Raw genomic sequence first — 19197 nt, 5'->3', positions numbered from 1 at the left:
CTAAGGGAAGGTCCTTGTATTATACAGAACTTGGAGGGTTGGTATGCCTCTCCTTTGTTTTTAAGGGCAAGGGGTGCCCAGGTGCTCTCTAACAACGCGAACTTGAACCAAAGTTTGTTTCGGTTCCGCCTGGCACCTGATGAGTTGTGCATCTGTGGGGAGGTCCAGTCGAACGAACATATGATTTCGACTGCCTAGCTCTTGGGGGGGCCAAAACTCAGGCCACCCTGGAACTTAGAGGTCAAGGGAAAAATTGGCCGCTCATAAGCGGCGAGTCAATGTGTCGAGAGCCTCATTGTCGGGCCGTGTGGGTGTTCCTTGATGCCGTTCAATCGGCATCAGTAGTTTTTTTGGGAAAAATGACTCCTACCGTGCTTCTGAGGGAAGCTACCCGAGAGTGATGGCTGGCCACCAGACAATAAAGCTCCAGGCGCTTTAATATGAACGAAGTAGTCTAAATGTTATACCTACCTATTCTTATGGGAGTGTGTTATTTGAACAAACCAGGAAGAATTTTACAGATTAACCAATATCATTTCAAAGTTTAAAGAAGAAATCCATTAGTATTTGTGGTTTTATTGCCACAAGAATAATTGAGAATAAGTTGAGCAAGATAGCTTACTTTACAGCAAAATAATAGTTTCGGAATCTAAAAGAAATAAATTGAGTTAGGTCTTTAAACATAATTTTTTTTTGTTTATCTTGATGTACTGAATCATTCCTTTAAATTTGGTCGATACCTCCAAGGATATCCTCTCGGGGAAAAATGAAATAAAAGAAAAATATGAGTTCTATGATTCCCCCTTGACCGATGGGGTCGAAAATCAGGTCACACCTGGGACATATAGTCCCGTGTTCGCGGTTTGACCAGGATTTGACATACTAACAAACTAAATATTTCTAACAAATACAATTTGTTACCCAAAAGACATATAAACAAAATAAATAATAATAACAATAATAATAATGTGATTTCATATATTAAACATATAAAATAGTAATTCAAACAAGGACAAGAATGAAAGTTAAATTAACAAATACCAAATACAGTCAAATTTACTAAACACGTTTTTGTAATGACTGATATAAAACAATATTGCATTAACAAGATAACAACAGAAACGTTTAAAGTTCATACAATCCATTTTCTGAAAATACTATTACTTTTCTTTACAATAGAACTACTCTGCATTTTTATGAATGAGTAGAATACTGTTACTGCTTTTACTACTGTTTACCAATAACCCACTGAAAAACTTCCTGCATTCCTCCACTCTTCAAGCTGGAATACTCGTAACGTACTCTTCACACGTTGTTACGAAACGTTTACTGATATTGTCGTCACCGGGCTTGATATCGCGTTGAAATCGGGCTTGCTAAACTTCTCAGTGTTTTCGCTTATTATCATGACTACGTCAAACACAACCTCACCGAATTACTGACCCTCTCTACCGGTTCTTCCCAGTATTTATATCCCCCGGCCAGAAGAACCAGTATTCGCCTGATCTGTTTAATTGTTGAAGCGCAACAATATTCATCGTCTGCGCCTTACGTTATTTTTATAAATTCTTATCCCGGTCCGGTAACCTTTCTGGTCGAACAACAGTTTTTAGAGGTGCCATTCTCTGCATTACAAAGAAAAAACTGTTAAACAGACTTGTTATTTTGAGAAAAGAATCCCTTTTAGTCCTTGTGGATTCTTCTTTTTATAATTATTTTTTTCTTTTTTCTTAACTGGAAAAATCAGTAAACCTGATCTAGTCTTGTTACAATATATACAACATATACGAGGGTAGGTCAATTATTTTCCGCAATTTAGTTATATTTTTGTTTATGTCGGTAGTACTGTCGTGTAGCGTAGATGACGCATGCGTGGTTTAATTGTTGTTATGTCTGTGCAGGTTTAATGCTGCTAGGTTAGTTCCATTTCGCTGCCCTTCCGTTAACCAAGGCTGCTCCGCTTTCTGTTTGAACCGAAGAAGAGCAACGGTCAGTGATCCGTTTTTTGTGATAGGAAGGTGTATCAGGGGCCGAAATTCATCGAAGACTTTCGGTACAGTACGGAAACAGTGTGTTTCCGCAACCGAGTGTCTACGAATGGATTGAAAGATTCAAAAACGGTCGCACAAGTGTTACGCACGACGAACGAGCCGGACGACCGTTTACCGCCACAAAGGAGGAAAACATTGACAGTGCACGTGGCATGGTTTTCTTAGACAGACGAGTATCTATTGATGAAGTGGCACATCGTCTGCAAATTAGGCACGGTTCTGGCTACGAAATCACCCTCAATAGACATGAGTTTCATAAAGTCTGTGCAAGATAGTTGCATAAACAAATGCGCTTGGACATCTGCCATAAAAAACATTTGGATCGCTATGGTAACGAACGGAACATCTGCTTAGACAGAATCATCACTTGTGACGAAACATGGATCCATCATTACAAGCCGGAGAGTAAACGGCAGTTTACTCTCCGAAACAATCAAATTCGCTTTGGAAAAAAGTTCAAGACCCAACCATCCGCAGGAAAACTGATGCTTACGGTTTTTTGGGACTCACAAACCCAGTACTGGAATATTATGAGGAAAAGGGCATGACAATAATAGTGCGCATTACAGTAAGATTCTTACTGCCAAGCTAAAGCCTGCAATTCGAAGCAAACGCCGAGGTCTACTGTCGAAAGGTGTTGTGTCGGTGCACGTTTATGTCCGTCCCCATACTGCTGCCCACACTGCTGAAACGATCCAGAAACTCAACTTTGAAGTACTGGCTCGTTCTCTGTATAGTACCGACCTTGCCCCTTCTGACTACCACTTGTTTGGTCCACTCAAAGAGGCATTAAGGAGCCGTCAATTTACCTCGAACGAAACAGTGAAAGAAGCGGTGCATTCCTGGCTCGCAGCTCAACCGAAAACCTTCTTTTACGAGGGCATCGGGAAGCTTGTACAACGATGGACCAAGCGCGTTGAAATGCAAGGGGACTATGTTGAAAAATGATGTACATGCCAGTTTCCTATTTGTATTGCAATAAAATTTATAACTACTACATTGCGGATAAAAATTGATTTTCTCTCGAGTATATATATATATATATATATATTTCAACTTTTTTGTCTACAGCTTACGATATAAAAGGTGAAAACTGTGAAGAAATAATGTTGAATATCCTCCTCTTACCCTTAAATTCAATTGACTTAAAATTTTTGAATTTTAAATTATTTAATAAGTACTTTTACCGTTTTAAAGGTCAATTTTCTACGACAATTACACAAATCATAAATTCAAAATGACGACAAATTCTTTTCCCTCTTTTTTTCAAGATTTATGCCACCAATATCCATACAGAAGTTTTTTAGCTATTTTCGTAAGATTTATATTGAGCCAGTCCAAAAATATTAATCAAAATACAGACCAAACAATGTACTGTTTTTACCTGTTTATACATATTCTGGATTTTTTTTTTACATTTTTGAACTCTGAGTGTCGTGAAACGTATAAACCTGTAAAAGACTTGACATCGAAATTTTAAATCTATACTTTTCCATCATAGCTAGCTATAGCTGCTGCGTAACAGCAATAGAGCTATAAACGATAAAGTAAAAACTTCCGAAAAAAACTTAGAATTCAGAAACAACCGTACTATTCTATGATAAAGAAATTTTTTTTATTAATAAAAAAAAGACGTTATAATGAAACGAAATTTAAAGAAAAAATGGCTGTCAAATAAAGGTCTATATAAGAATCAACATTATACCTATTGACTAAATATAAGTTTTTGAAAAATTTATTTATTTATTTTTAAAAAAAATGTCTTTAAATAAAAAAATTAAAGGTGACAGTTTCCTAACTTAAATATTCAATAATAAAAGATGATGCACTATCCCACAGGTAGTGACAATATTTAAAAACAAATTCTTTCTACGATATTGTTAGATTTTTAAGTAAAACTTGTGAATTTTACAAAGCAAAACGAAAATAATTTTTGTTTATTTTCTACACACTTATCGACGATAAGGTGGTGACTATTACGCAACTGCTACTATTCTTGAGTAGCGTGTTAGAAAATTATTCACTTTCCATCAAAATTTCTGTTCTACTAATACCATTATAAAAGGAATATTATCTTTAAATATACCTAACTGATCTTTTAAACTGTTATTACACTAGACGTAAGCCTTAAGCCATTATTCAATTACCCGAATATCATTGATAGATTATTTACCTGTATACGATAAAAGTATTAGGGGCGTAAAATAAAAGGTGCATTTGAGGAAGAGGTAGGTTATAAAAAGGGTTTCTCAAAATATAGGCCAACGTAATGTAGCGTTATATCCATTACATTCTGTTGTATCAAATAAAATATTCAATCTATAATAAAATAAGAACAAAATAAAATGTTAAAACACGAACACTTAGCGTGATATATTGTAAAAAATAGACAACAGAATACTTTTAAGGCATTAAATGTAATTGGATGTGTTACATAGTAATTTTCATGTAACAGTAGTGAAATATGAAACTATTATAGAAACAATATTCCTAAATGGGCATAACATTCAATTGCTGTAGAAAGAAAACTACCCACATTTTCTACATAAAACAAATGATCAGTGAAAATAACCAAGTTGTTTTATTTCCGTTAAACAACTCTTCCATTTTTAAAACGATTTTTAATAATATTAATTCTAGTAAATTTTCATAGGCTGTTCATATTATTGAAATCAGAAGCTTACTTATATATATAAACTAAATAATATATAATAGCCTATCAATTAAAAGTCAGTTTCTCAAATTAGTAATACGACAACAGTTCGTTAAAAAAAATTAAACAATTATATTTTTTATTATATGTTTAATTGACAACTGAGATGTTAAAGATGACATTTTTCAGTCGATATACTTAATTGGAGAATTTAATCAATGACTTGAATATTTTATTCCGTACATTTTGATTTATTTTATAAATTCAACTGATGTTTAAACGATAACTTGAAGCGGTTAAGCCACCTGAATTTGATAAAAATATTATATATTTGACAATTTTTTAGAACAAGGATTTTGCAAACAATCTAAATCCTGATGAAAGTAGCGGGCAATCGATTTATCCAGTACCCTATTCACCGAGGAAACTTTGGTTGACATAATCTCTAATTTTAAGAGCACAACTAGGGTGTGCCCCATCAACTTGCTTAACATAAAGATGAATAATGTCAAACACAGAGCTTTTAATATCTTGTGAGTAAAAATGTCTCCTAATCCCTCAAACTTCATACCAGCATGTTCAGTGTTAAAACAAATGGGATATTGTTCTTTAAAACGATGAAGAATTTTCAATAAAAAAAAAAAAAAAAAACAGATGTTAATATCACCCGTACATTTATCGCTTCAGTTACATTCGGTTTATTGACAATCTTTTCATAATGGTCCGTAATTCTCTGTAGGCGGTATATTTTTCCATTCTATTATCAGACTAGATAATGCAGTATTATAAATTATTTAATACACTCTAAGAAGTGGCGGGGCTCATAACGGAAAAAAACTAGAGTTATTAATATGTGTGATGTCTTAATAGATAAAGCTACCATCCAAAATAGATTTGGAAAAAGTAAAAAAATAAATAAAAAATTTTATTATAAACTATATTCTTTAAAACTTACCGAATAAATAAAAAATAATTTATTCATACAGGGAACTGTTCTAAAAGAGCGTAATGGGAATTCTTAACTCTCTCTAAATATTTATCTTGTTAAATAATATACTTAATTAAACTGTTTTTTACTTCCTTGAAATAAAGGAAGTATTGTGATCGCGAAAAATTTCGGTTTTCGGATTTAAACGGAAATATCTATTTTGATCATCCCTGAATCCATTTTAACTACTTTCGACGTGACTTCTGTACGTACGTACGTACATATGCATCTCACCTAACTAAAAAACGATCAGCCGTAGAATGTTGAAATGTTGGATTTAAGACTGCTGTATCATCTAGTTGTGCACCTCCCGTTTTTGATTGCAGTAGCCTGAACGAAAAGTGTTCAAAGAAGACCACAATAAAAAAAAAATTGGTTTTGGACTTTTTCTTAACTGCAGTAATAAGCGTTCATTGAGAGCTTTTCAACGATATAATATAAGTGATACTTATTTTCATTGGTTCCAAAGTTATATCCAAATGAAATTCTAACTAACGAAATATTTGGATCTTACAAGCTCTTTCAATAATAATAATAATAATAAAAAAAAATATGAAAAAATATCAGAAGTTATTAATGAAATAAAGTTTTATGTACTGTATATTTTAATAAAAATGTGTATATGTAATTTAATGTCCGTACAAGGAAGTCATGTGGGCCCACATCAGATATTTTATTTCATTAATGGATAAATAAGAAAACGTTATCATATTTTATCTTGTACACAAAAAATGTATCAATAAAATGTTTAACACATCTTCCTGACAATAATTAAATGTAAGAAAGATCGACGTGAGATACAATTATAGAATACCTTTTGTCTATAGTTAAACCTAACTGTATTCTTTTATGAAGCTTTACGGGCATAATGTGTTTTTGATGTTACTTCTTTGCTACAATGCAGTAAATTCTGCTGCAATGACAGAAAATTTATATTATTCCTTTCTTTATCTCATCTTTCTAACTTTATTTTCTTTATTGCTGATTAATTTTTCTCTATTTTTCTTCATTGTTTTTCAGCCATTTTACTCCTTTATTCCACTTATTAACTTTTCTCATTGTTTTCCAAATCATATCGATCGTTACTTATGTTTCTTATTCCTTATTTTTGGTTGTGTTGAAGCTTATGGCCATATATATATATATATATATATATGATAGAATGAATAAAGTCTTTAAAGAATAGCCTTCAGTTATTCGTAGAAAAAATACAAATAAATGCAAACATAAGAACATTAATGTTCGAATTTCACGTAATAAATTTTTATTGTTCGGTAAAATTCAAAATTCAGATCATTCATTTTTAATACAAAATATTAAAAGTTGACCCATAAAGAAATTAAAATAGAGTTGCTCATTTAGACTTGGTTATTTTACTTTGATTACTGTAGCTAACACAAAGATAAAATTGTTTTGTAATAGATTAATATACCTGTAGGACACCAAATCATATCATTATACGAAATAAAATAATTTTTTTATTAACTTAAATAATTTAAATAATTTTTTTATTAAGCTTAAAACTGCCCTTTTATTTTGTTAAAATGTTGCAGCCCTTAAGGAAATCAAAATAACTCTATCCAAAAAATAAACTAAAGTCAAACATTTATATAATACTTTTCTTACAGCACTAATTTATAATATTATCTTTATAATTTTAAAGTTTTTTTGTTGTTACTTCTTTGTACGAATTAAAGGAAGTATTGTGATCGCGAAAAATTTCGGTTTTCAGATTTAAACATAAATATCCATTTTCACCATCCGTGAATCCATTTTGACTAGTTTTGGACTGACTTCTGTACGTACGTATGTACAGTATGTACGTATGTACGTATGTACAGTATGTACAGTATGTACAGTATGTACAGTATGTACAGTATGTACAGTATGTACAGTATGTACAGTATGTACAGTATGTATGTATGTACATAAGTACGTACAGGTGTATCTCGCATAACTCAAAAATGGTTAATCGTAGGATGTTGAAATTTTGGATGAAGGACTGCTGTAACATCTAGTTGTGCACCTCCTTTTTGATTACAAACGACTGAAAGAAAAGTATCCAAAAAACCCCAAAATCCAAACATTTGGATATTTACTTTTTCTTAACTGGAGTAGTAAGAGCCTTCATTGAGAGCTTTTCAACGATATGTCATAAGTTGTACTTCTTTTCATTGGTACCAGAGTGAATTAGAGCAAAATAAAATTTTAATTAATGGAATATTTGGATCTTACAAGGGGAAGGCACATCGGTTTGAATACAGTTCGAATGATTTCTCAGTGATACTCTGTATCACTGAGCACTCATGCCCCTCTCACCTTCTGCAAAGTCTCATGGTTCATAGAGTCTAGCAATCTTATAATTAGCGAAAAGGGACTTCCCGCCAACTCCTGCATGAAAAATTAAAAGTGTTTAATTTCAAGACGAAAAATCACAGAAATGGTGGAAAATTGATTTTACTTTAATTTCGTAATGGTTGGTCAAGAATTGGCTTAAATCAACTCTTATGGAGTCAATTAAAAATTTTATCATCTTTTGTTGTTAAAATTATGATAAAAAAACAATATTCATCCAAAATAATGAGTGATTCCAAATTGAACGGCTTGCTCTCGGGAAGTGATTTTGTAGTCTAAAATAAGAGAAAAGGTTCATATAAAAAATGGTCAGAAAACGGTTCGTTAGCAAATTTCAGCTCGCGAAACGTTTAGTTCTGCTTTCTGCTCATCCGAGAAATTAAAGCATATTAAATTTAAAACTAAAAAAGGTGTATTTCCCAATTTAATAGAGGGAGCAGAAAGCAGGCCTAAGTATCTCATTTATGGTTTTTAATTTTCTTTTTAGGTTTTTCGTTATCTGAGAATGGGCTCTTTATACCCATCTCGGACTTTGTTAAATTGTATTCACTTTTGGTTTTATTTTAGATTTTATTTGTAATTTTAGTTGTAAGTTTTATTCATTTTTTAGATTAGCTTTATTTTTTTATATTTTATTGAAAAAATTCCGGACGATGATACGCGCAGGCGTTTTTCACAACCAAAAAATAAATATCACACAAATCGAAACTCACTAACGAACCATTTTCTGAACTATGTTGGTATGATTTTTTTTTCTTATATTTAACTATGGAATCATTTCCCAAGAGATTTCTGTGGGATTTAGAGTCATTATGTATATTACTTCTTTTACTTGTAAATTGTAAATACAGAAATTCACGACTGTTAATGATCTCTCTAACATTTTTTACTAAATATTTATTCTATAACAATTTTTACACGTCATCAACAAAAAAATAGTTTACCTTATCACGCATAACGTTTTTATTTATACGAATGAGAAAATTTTTAAACCTATGTTTTTCTTTTTTGCATCCTCAGTCATTCAACTATGTTTGCCTTCGGCCCTTCAGTGGCAACGTTCGGTACACAGTCGATTCGGTCTGAATGGAATATTTAGACCCCTCTCACTCACACTAGTATGTAGGTTGGCGGACTCTTTCAGCTCTACCTATAGGTGATAACTTCATTAATAATTTACAACTTCTTCGACCGTACCAATGAATCAGGTCATTCATACCAAGAACTGAATTTATACCAACGGCCAATAGAAATAATAATAATGCTCGGTATTGACAAATGGCAACTTTCTAGTGAAAATCGTACACAATATTATAGGTGTTTCTAAACCTTTTATTTTACCTAACCTTCAGAGTGTCGAAAGTTTGTGTTTAATTCGTTGACTACTACAAATTTTAAATATGTTGTGATTAGATTGTAGGTCTATGAAATCACAAATTCTTCAAAATCATGTACTTCCATAATCAGTTATCCTGTGATATGTGTAAGGTAAGTTATTGGTTGCCAATAATCAATTGTGTTGCAAGAGATCATAGAAAGGAAAATTCGCCCAATGTTATTCTAACAAAATGTTTACTAAAATTTAATTCTTTCTATGTTGCTAACAAATAGTAAATACATAAATTCTTTTTTAGTTTTGATTATTTATTAGCTGCTCGGTTCAGAATGTGTATATAATAAGTATGTTTGGACTAAGATGTTTCACGTTAGGTAAAATTAGATAGAAATAAGATTTTGTGAAACATCCCTTAATAAATGAAATCATTCTTATTAACTATTCTAAATTAAGATTTCATGAGATAGCCGAAGATAGTTTTGGACGAAATAATACATTTTAAAGTAAAAATAAGGTAGCTCAAATTAATTCTCCCCTCAGATTTTTTCCATTGAATTTACAGAAACAAAACTTTTTTGGGCCGATTTTTGTTTCGTGAATGGAAAAATTTAAGGAATTTAGTGGTTTTGCCTCTGTTACAATCATACATATCTAAGGTTAACATACTTCTTTAAATATACATAGAGGTACATATATACCTGTGTATATCTAAGAATGTTATTTATATGTATTTAAGTATTTTTTTTATGTCTTTAGAGCTAAATTTATTATTTTCAAATTCAAGCCACCTCTAAACACAAAAATATACAAGATATAGCAAACTTGGAATACACCAAGCTAATATAACGGAAAAAATTTAGTACCACTAAACGACTACGGTAGTATATCCTCTTTTTACAAGTTAAAATTTTTCCATTCGTTATTATAATATTATTGCACAATTATATATTTATAAACATTTACACTGTTTAGTTTATAGAAAATGTGTATTAAAGTGTTCATTCAAATTATTTTAATGAATTAAGATTTTGTTAACAATAGAATTACAGGCAAATAAAATGTAATTATAGAAAAAAAAAATATCGTAGTAGATATAAAATTATTGTACTTTGAAGTCTATCAAATAAAATAATGAGAACTGAAATAATAACTTTTTGTAATAAATGCTTCTTTATTTGTAAAATATTGTATAATGAATAAAAAACAATGCATACGCTTGACATTTCATAAAATATGCGTGTTTGTGTAACTAAGGATTTTGTTTTTGGTTGCATAAATGAATATTATTGTAATAGTAAATTAATATACCATTCGGTGTTCTCTATGGATTCGCAGATTTTATCTTGTATAATAAAAATGTATGTATAATAATAAAAGAGTGACCTGTCTCTCACTGATTGAGTTGTCATTCAATATCGGCAATCAGTTTAATAGAATGTTTTTTGAATAGGCTTGTACAGCTGAATACTAATTAAAAATGTATAATTAGTGATATTTTGTTTGTGAATCTGAAATTGCATTATATTGATTGGTGTCAGAAGAGATACATTCCATATTTAATATTGAAGTGAGCCTACAATTTTAATCTTCTGAAAATGTAAATAATATTCAGTGTTTTATTCCAGAGCACTAAGAGTTTTTTTTTAATTAATTTTTTTTTTTTAATAAAACAAGTGAAAGTAATTTTTTGTTACATTAATAATTTATTCAAGGAATGACAATTATATATAAAAAATATCAAAACTCAAATTACGGGGACGCAAATTCTGTTTTTTTCATAATACTTTTTTATACATTAGAGAACATTTCTAGATTATTTTTTCGATTTTGTTACGAATGTTGATGACTTCATTTGTTTTCGGCTAGTGAGCAAAGATTCCTTCCTTCAGGTAACGCGATAAAATAAATTCTATCTCTATGAAATCCAGGAAATATGGGGGCCAATCGATATCATCTAACTTCGACATTATTCTGACTTCGATCTGAAAATTCATCATTCAGAATTTTGGTGGTTGAAGAATCAGGTGGCGCCAATCTGTTGGAACCATACATGTTTTTGGGCTTATTGAACTTTCGGCAACGCAAATTCATGTAGTATCGCACGAAATCAGCCCGTAGTAACTGTCACACCATCCTCAGTAGCATATTAAAAGGGAAATAACCAAATTTCAAGACAAATTTTCGATGTCACACCACGCGGGAATTCTATGAGGGTGATGGTATAGAGTATTCATAAATTTCACTCGGATTTTACGTTCCAAAAAATTGCAATTGTGCTTATTTATATTTCCATCATATTTTTTTTTCAGCAACTTTTCGATGAAAAATACGGCATTACTTTCGGTTGCACGGTGGAAATGAATAGGTGAAACTGAATTTTCTTTACATTTTGAGGTATGAGGAGTATGAAAATACCATTTCCTTAAGATATAATTTCCTTATATACATATATAAAAGCTTTGGATCGAAAATCTCCAACTGCTAGATCAATTTCATTGAAATTCACTTGATGCTTGTGTGTAGGGCCTACTCATTAATCGAATGTATGTAGTGTATTCTGTACAGTGTACATATTATGTAGTATATCGAAATTATATTGAATATGTTGTATTCTGAAAATTAGTTAGTTTCTGCCTGTGAAATAATAGTGACGGCGTCGGAAACGAGAAGTCAGTCTTCAGCAGTACTGCGAAAGAGTTTTAAATTTTTAACTGTAGCGTGGAAACTTGCTTTCAGCGACTTATTGAGGTACAACTTATGTGGATTTTTAGCAATATTCTCCTTATACCATTAATATTTCTTATCTGAGCTCTAGCAGATTATGAATACCTTATATCGTCTAGAACTTATCGAAATTAAATATTTAATTCTGTGTTTACTTGTTTGATGGTGCATTATGTACACAAAAACATCGAGTAGTAGTCTTAGGGTATTTAGCATTTTAATTATATGTTTTTATTACAAAAACGCTTTGTTGGAGTATTAAAGATAATGAACTTTCAATATCTCCACTCTATCACACAAGGGATACAACGACAGCAAACGCTATTTGAGAAAGATGCAGTTAAAACAGTACATAGTATATCACTTGAATTTTCTTTCATATAATGCTTATTAAAATAAAATCAGACCGTACTATATTTTAAAACCAGCTATGATTTTATTTTGAGCCTACTGCTTTCCTTTAATAATATCATTAATCTCAGGTTTGTAGGAATCTAAATCAATCATGATATTTTTTATGAAAAATTTGAAATCATAATTATTATCTTTTTCTCAATAACTAGTATAATTAACAATCGGCTCCCTAAGTGGAGCCATAAGTAAGTCGCTTGACAGGAAGCACACGATAAGGGGTTCTTAAGTACCTACCAAAATAATCAATTCATAATTATATATTATAAGTAATCTTAAAGACCAGTCTTAAATCTGAAAAAAAAACATTACCAAAATCAAACATTAATAAATAAAAAATAAAAAACAAATAAAATAAAATAAACAATATAACTAGATTTGGCGTTGTCAATTATCATACTGGCATCCAGTCACCCCTAAATCGAGCACATGGAGACGTTTCAACCTTCCGACGTCCTTGATATTATTGAACAGATTGATAGCATAGTGGTTGATATGATTTTCAAGTCGTTGCTGGTATTTAACCCTGCGTTATCGAACAACCTCACGAACCGTTAGAAGCTCTAGATATTCATCCATTTTATCATTCCGCGTGAATCATGAAATTTAACATTATTTTTAAGACTTACATTGCGGCAATAGATTTTAATTTTATGAAATATTTGTGGTATGAACATGGTGCATGATTTAATTATAGTTAGTAATGTTCGGAATTAGTTAAAAGAAAGTACAGGAAATATTGTACTGTACAGGTCTAAAATTAATAAACTTTATTAAAATCTTGAACAGTTAACTAGAGCTCAATCAATACGAAAACATATAATAATTTCCATTTAACGACTTTCTGAAATCTTTACATATATTTTTGTCAAAAACCCATTAATTAAATGTTAACATCACCGAGTCATTCAATAAGTAGCTGGTTAGTTAATTACCGCTTTAGTTACCGAGCAACAAGGTAAAAATCTTCCTTCTGGTCAAGAAAATTATTTATCGGTTTTGTAATATCATTATTTTACAATTTTTGAATTATACGCAAATTTAACGAAATAAACTTCATTTTATGAGAGAGATATAGAAACCTTTTTTTCATGGTCTGTTAGAATCTGGAAAAAATAAATAGGTTACAAATTTCTAATTTTTTTAGTTTTCTTGATAAAACTCTATATTTACTAGAGAAATTTACCTTGAAACGTTCTGATGACTTAAGTACGTAAGCGTGTTTTATTTTTTTTCACTTTATTCTTCTAAGGTTCGGATAAAGAAAAAATGAAATTACTCCGACATAAAATGTTAAATCTTTTAAAGAAATTGTTAATAATTTTTTCCTGGATTATAAAATTTCCTTGTTGTTTGGCAGACGTACAATTTAAAAAAAACAACTACCCTTCAAATCTTATTTTATTGATATTTTTCCCCTTTTCATTTAGTAATAACGGTATGTAAGCTTAATAGGCTTAATTAGCTTAAACGAGATCAAAAACTTTAAAAGCAATTCAATTTTTTACGTCATCAATTAACCATTTCTATGTTTAATGATTTTAATTATCTTTTGTACTTAATAAATCATCAGTAAAATTTGTGTTTTAAAACTAGAAATATTTTAACGTTTCAATTGTTTGTTATTTTAATTTTAATTAACTGGTTATTAAAGTTATGTTTTTTCTTATGTAAATTTTCATTAGTGTTTAGAATTCTACGCTTCATCTGTCTTTTATGTTTTCATGATTAAACACAAATTTAACGCATTCATTGCGGTCAGTGAATGAAACTCTGTACTAATGTTTACACGTATATCTATCGAACCGCTGCACATGAATGAAATACTGTTTTATAACAGCTTTGTGGGGAATTTCTGAATGCTATTTTATTATTTGTATTTGTATAGAGTAAGAAACATTTGTATGAAAACGTTTCTCGCTGCTGTTTGTTTAATAGTAGAATTTCAGAGTTTACAAAAATTTTCAATTCATTTTTTCTCATAGAAAAGAGAAAAAATGAATTGAAAAAATTAAGAGAAAAAATTAAATAACGTCGAATTTAATAATAGAGTCATAGAAAAGAGTTTATTATTGACATTTTTATACAATTAGTTATTGTTAAAATACATTTATTGTAATTTATTCGTTATTTATATAATTTTCTACATTTTTTTATGCTACCAAATTAAATTGAAATAAAAGTTTTGAATCGCAAAAAGTAATATTTGTTAAATCATTATATTTAGCATTAGTAATAAAATTTAAATGTTATTACAAAAAATTTCTCACGTTAAAAAGTATTTTATTTTAAACATAACCTTTTATAGTTGATTTTTCCTTTTATGAAAATGCTTCGTAAATTTTGATAACAAAACTTCGTAACATTTCATTATTTGATTAATTCGGAAGAGAATCTAATCTGATGGAAGCACTGACTCAAAAGAGTAATATATTATTTACAAATTTTTAAATAATAATACTGAATTGTCCAATAAAGAAACGTTTTTCTTTTTTTTTCTTTTTTGGTAAGAACCCTGTTATATGATTTCTATGACGTTATTAACCATAAAACCCAAGAGTTTTATTTAATAGTTCGTGGTATAAGCAAAAAATTTTAACGATTAAGAAAAAAGCAGAAAAATTATTATATAGAGAGTCTGTACGGTTCAGTTACGTTGAATAAATGTATTATTTTTATTGAGCGCATCTTGTATAAACTTTATAGAATTTATTACGTATAAAATTTTATAATATAGAGTTATAAATCGAAACCACAACTAATATCTAATATTAAAACTTTGAATTGTTTTATACTCTGGAATGCTTAAATGTATAATTTTTTTTACTTTTTATTTCCAATATAATATAAATATTTATAAATATACGTAAATAATAGTATTGCGGTAAACTGCTGATTATATATTGTCTAGATAAAACAAGCAAGTCTATGAAAAGTTGCGTTGTAAGCACAACTATTGGACCGTTAATGTAAATGAGTGCATTTGTATGATAAGTTATTCAAAATATTTCTAGTAGTTTGTAATTTTTCTTTGAACAAGAGATAAATATTAAAAAATTAAAAAAAGATGACTAACATAAATAAAACACAACATTGCCCTTTAATATAGGATAATTAGCGTGCGGATTACAATTTTATGTATAGTATAATATTTTTGTAATTTATTTAAACATATATATATAAAATCTATGAGATTATCGGTAATGTAAAGATTCCAACGCGAGGTTATACATCTAAATCGGTTCAGCCTTTTTTTTTTCTTTCTTCTCCAGTGGGCCGAATCCTGCAGTTAAGTATTACACAGCCCAGGGGAGGAGGAGTGTCCTTTACTCTAACGGGACTCCACATTTCGGCCCGCCGGTCGGATCTTACTTTGCGCCCGCCTCAAACCCCTACAGTAGGATCCACCAGGCCCGGCTATACCGTCCCTGGGTCTACACTTCGGGAGCTGGGACTTGGTTTTTATGCAAATGCCTTTAACGGGGGCACTCTGGGCGGAATATCCCCGCTTGAACTCCGTCTTTTTCGCTCAAGGTTGCGAGAGTCCTGATGACTCATCGTTATCGCCCACTCTTGCAAGCAGAGGGCTGTCCCTCATCCCCGAGCCAGCCCTAAGGTTCAGCCTTTGGGCTGCTGCAAACATACATACAAACACCCTAAATACATTACACTCTTTTTTTCGGCAGTTGTGGGAAAATAGTTAACAAATAAGACAATTATTATAAACGGAGTTAATATTTTAAGGATCGATTAATGATTTTATTACTGATTTCTTAATTCTGGGTCCGTTGCCACACCACGAAGTGCTGTTAATTAAAATTTTATACAAAATTGCTACTCATAGCAATAATTTCATTATATAATTAATTATTAATTTTTATATTTTAATCAATAACATAATTTTTTTTTTAACTCAGAGTATAAAATTTTAATATTATATGACATGCAATATAGTCTAGCTTGTTCAAAACTGTAGTATCAAGGCATTCTAGCCGGTATAGATTTATGACGCTGTTTACTAAATTTTTTCAGAATGACATGTCTGCTACATATGATCGGTAAGCTGATGAGTAAGAGCAGATCATCTAAAATTTCTACTAAATTATTTAGACAGTTGCAGTAGTTGAATTTTTAGGATTCCTATTGTTTATAGATAAAAATCCACTAGAAGTATGGTTTTAATAAAATGTTCCTTCGACTATTGAGTTTCCCGGTTGGGAATTTTTTGATTATAAATTACAAAAAAAAATTGTTTAAGGGGAAAATTTTATTCTGTAAAATTCAAATAAAATTATTTGTTTAAGAAGTAAACTGAATTAAGTTTCTGAAAATATTTGTTATACTTCATAAATTAATATTATTTCTTAGTCAGAATATTGGGAAGTCATAGAAGCAATTCACAGAATAATGTAATTATTATAGCTAATGAAAATTATATTAATTAAACTTCATTTAACATTACCTTAAAAAGTAATAGCGATTTTTAAAATTATTTTCCACTACAATATCACTATTATCAATCAAATATGATAAAAACTTACGGCTGCACTCCTTCTACATCGAAGTATAAAAAATGAAGACGCACACGCTGATAAGGCTCACCGTAAAAAAAGTAATGGCATTCCGTATCCCGAGGGTAGTTTCCTGGAAAATTAGGGCTCTGGATAATTCCTGTACGTGCCACTGTACTATTGAAAGAGAAACCACATGTGTAGTCTGGAAGTTGTCGTCCCCAGATGAAACCAAAATCTGAAATAATATTTATTTCATTACTATCGTAAAAAATATGTATATTTTATTTAATACTTTTTAGTTGTATGTTAATAACTTTTTGTTTTGCTTTAATTACAACTAAGTAATTTTGCATTGAAATAAAATCTTGACAAAAACAAATATAGACTTAATTAATTTATTCTGAAAATGTTAAAAACAATACAAAGTGACTGGACAGTTGATTTATGGAATTACAATAGATATACGATAATTATGCGTTTCCATTTCCGTTTGTATGAACGTGAAAGTAATATCAACAACTATGTCATTATGTAAAATAACATTAAAGCGTATATTACTGTTATTGATGCACCAGAATTTTATATTGATACTGCTATTGCTGCTATTCTTCACCAGATTCTAATCGCAAAGGTTTCTGTAAATTATTAATATACAGAAATTGTTCAACTATTTGTTCAAGATAAAATTTCAAGCGTAAAACAGAACAGCACGTGTTGAACGCAGTAACAATTAAGTACAATTAACATCGGTGTTGGATATTGTTATCAAATAATTAAAATAAAATTAATTAGTTATTCTGTATTAATTCAAAATAGGGATCAGAAATAATTTAAAACTATAAAAGACCAAATTTATAACAATTTGTAAATCAAGTATACATATTAGAAGACATAATTAAATTAAATTATTATAAAACTAAACTACCGGAATAAGGGAATTTTTATAACATAATTTTCTTTGATATTTTTGGAAATTTATTTATTAAAAAAATGATAATAAAACACACTTATATGTTATTTTTTTTATAAAAGAAATAACTTATTCTATTTAAAAAGATAGAGTATTTGTAACATTAATCTTTTTGGTTGTAATTCCTGAATATATAAAAATAATTTATGGCAATGAATTTTCTAAGTTTATTTTTATAACAAAATGCTTTATACAAAGTATAAAAATTGTAGTTAAACTTTATAAAAATTATAAATTAACATTGTGAAAAATATAAATTCTCATATTATAAACATAGTAAATAAAATAAATAACATTTAGTTGTGCAGGTATAATTTACGTACATATCATACGTGTAATCTGTAGTATCCTAAAGAAGCCGAGTAATATATTTTAAATTTTAGAAAGAAAGTATGTAATAAATTATTATACTACAAAAAAAAAAAAAAAAAAATGTAAAAAGAATCGTTTTAATTTTCTAAATAATTATAGTAAAAATATCACTTTACATCTAATATAACAGTATTTTCATTTTTTTATAATATATTTTACACATTATTTTGTTGAAACAACAAAAAATAGATCAGGCTGTTCTTTCATTAACCGCAGCAAACGTGATTTTACGCCTTGTTATCTGTATACGTGATGTCTTACCCAAAACTTCGATGTTTAGGAAATAAGATACAATTTTTTGAATTTTTTCTCTAACGTGTAGTATTGATTGTACAATAGACAAGTGATGAAGGCCGGGAACGGCAAAGCCGGGCCCGGCATTTCCCTCGTCTGGCGACTAGAGGCAAAGGCACCTCCGGAACCGTGTTCGTGCTTAATTGGAGGTCTGGTTCCGGGAGGTAGGGAAAAAAATAGACAAGTCTTGACGAACATAATGATGGAAATCTAAGTTTTAACAAAAGTTAATTACAAAAGTTTTTATTTTATTATTAATATAGTCAATGACAATTTTATATGACAAATATAACAAATCAGGAATATTTTAATGCATGTTAAAATCTTTACAAATATTTAATTTTAATTAAGTTTTTTATAAAAATTAATGTTCGGAAAAAATGAGCTGTTATTTGCTATGTAAGATAGTTATTTTTATAACTTTTTTTAACGTATTTTCTTTTATTTACCAAACTAGAAGTTTGTAATAAACGGTTTAATTTAAAATTATTTTATTATTTTGTTAGGCAAGAAATATCATTAGTAGAGA

At 29.7% G+C, this 19197-nt stretch overlaps 1 protein-coding gene across 1 annotated transcript in view; it reads right to left on the bottom strand.

The window, feature by feature from the left end:
* Window positions 1-19197, bottom strand: part of LOC142317857 (suppressor of lurcher protein 1-like) — a 545965-nt gene that overhangs the window by 47533 nt on the left and 479235 nt on the right. The window contains exon 10 of the mRNA XM_075354406.1: window positions 17060-17267. Coding sequence (XP_075210521.1) covers window positions 17060-17267 — 208 coding nt within the window. The remainder of the gene's footprint in view (window positions 1-17059; window positions 17268-19197) is intronic.

This window comes from Lycorma delicatula, chromosome 1, assembly GCF_047948215.1.
Source record: "Lycorma delicatula isolate Av1 chromosome 1, ASM4794821v1, whole genome shotgun sequence".
NCBI classification, from domain to species: Eukaryota; Metazoa; Arthropoda; class Insecta; order Hemiptera; family Fulgoridae; genus Lycorma; species Lycorma delicatula.
This window is presented reverse-complemented; position numbering and strand designations above follow the sequence as displayed.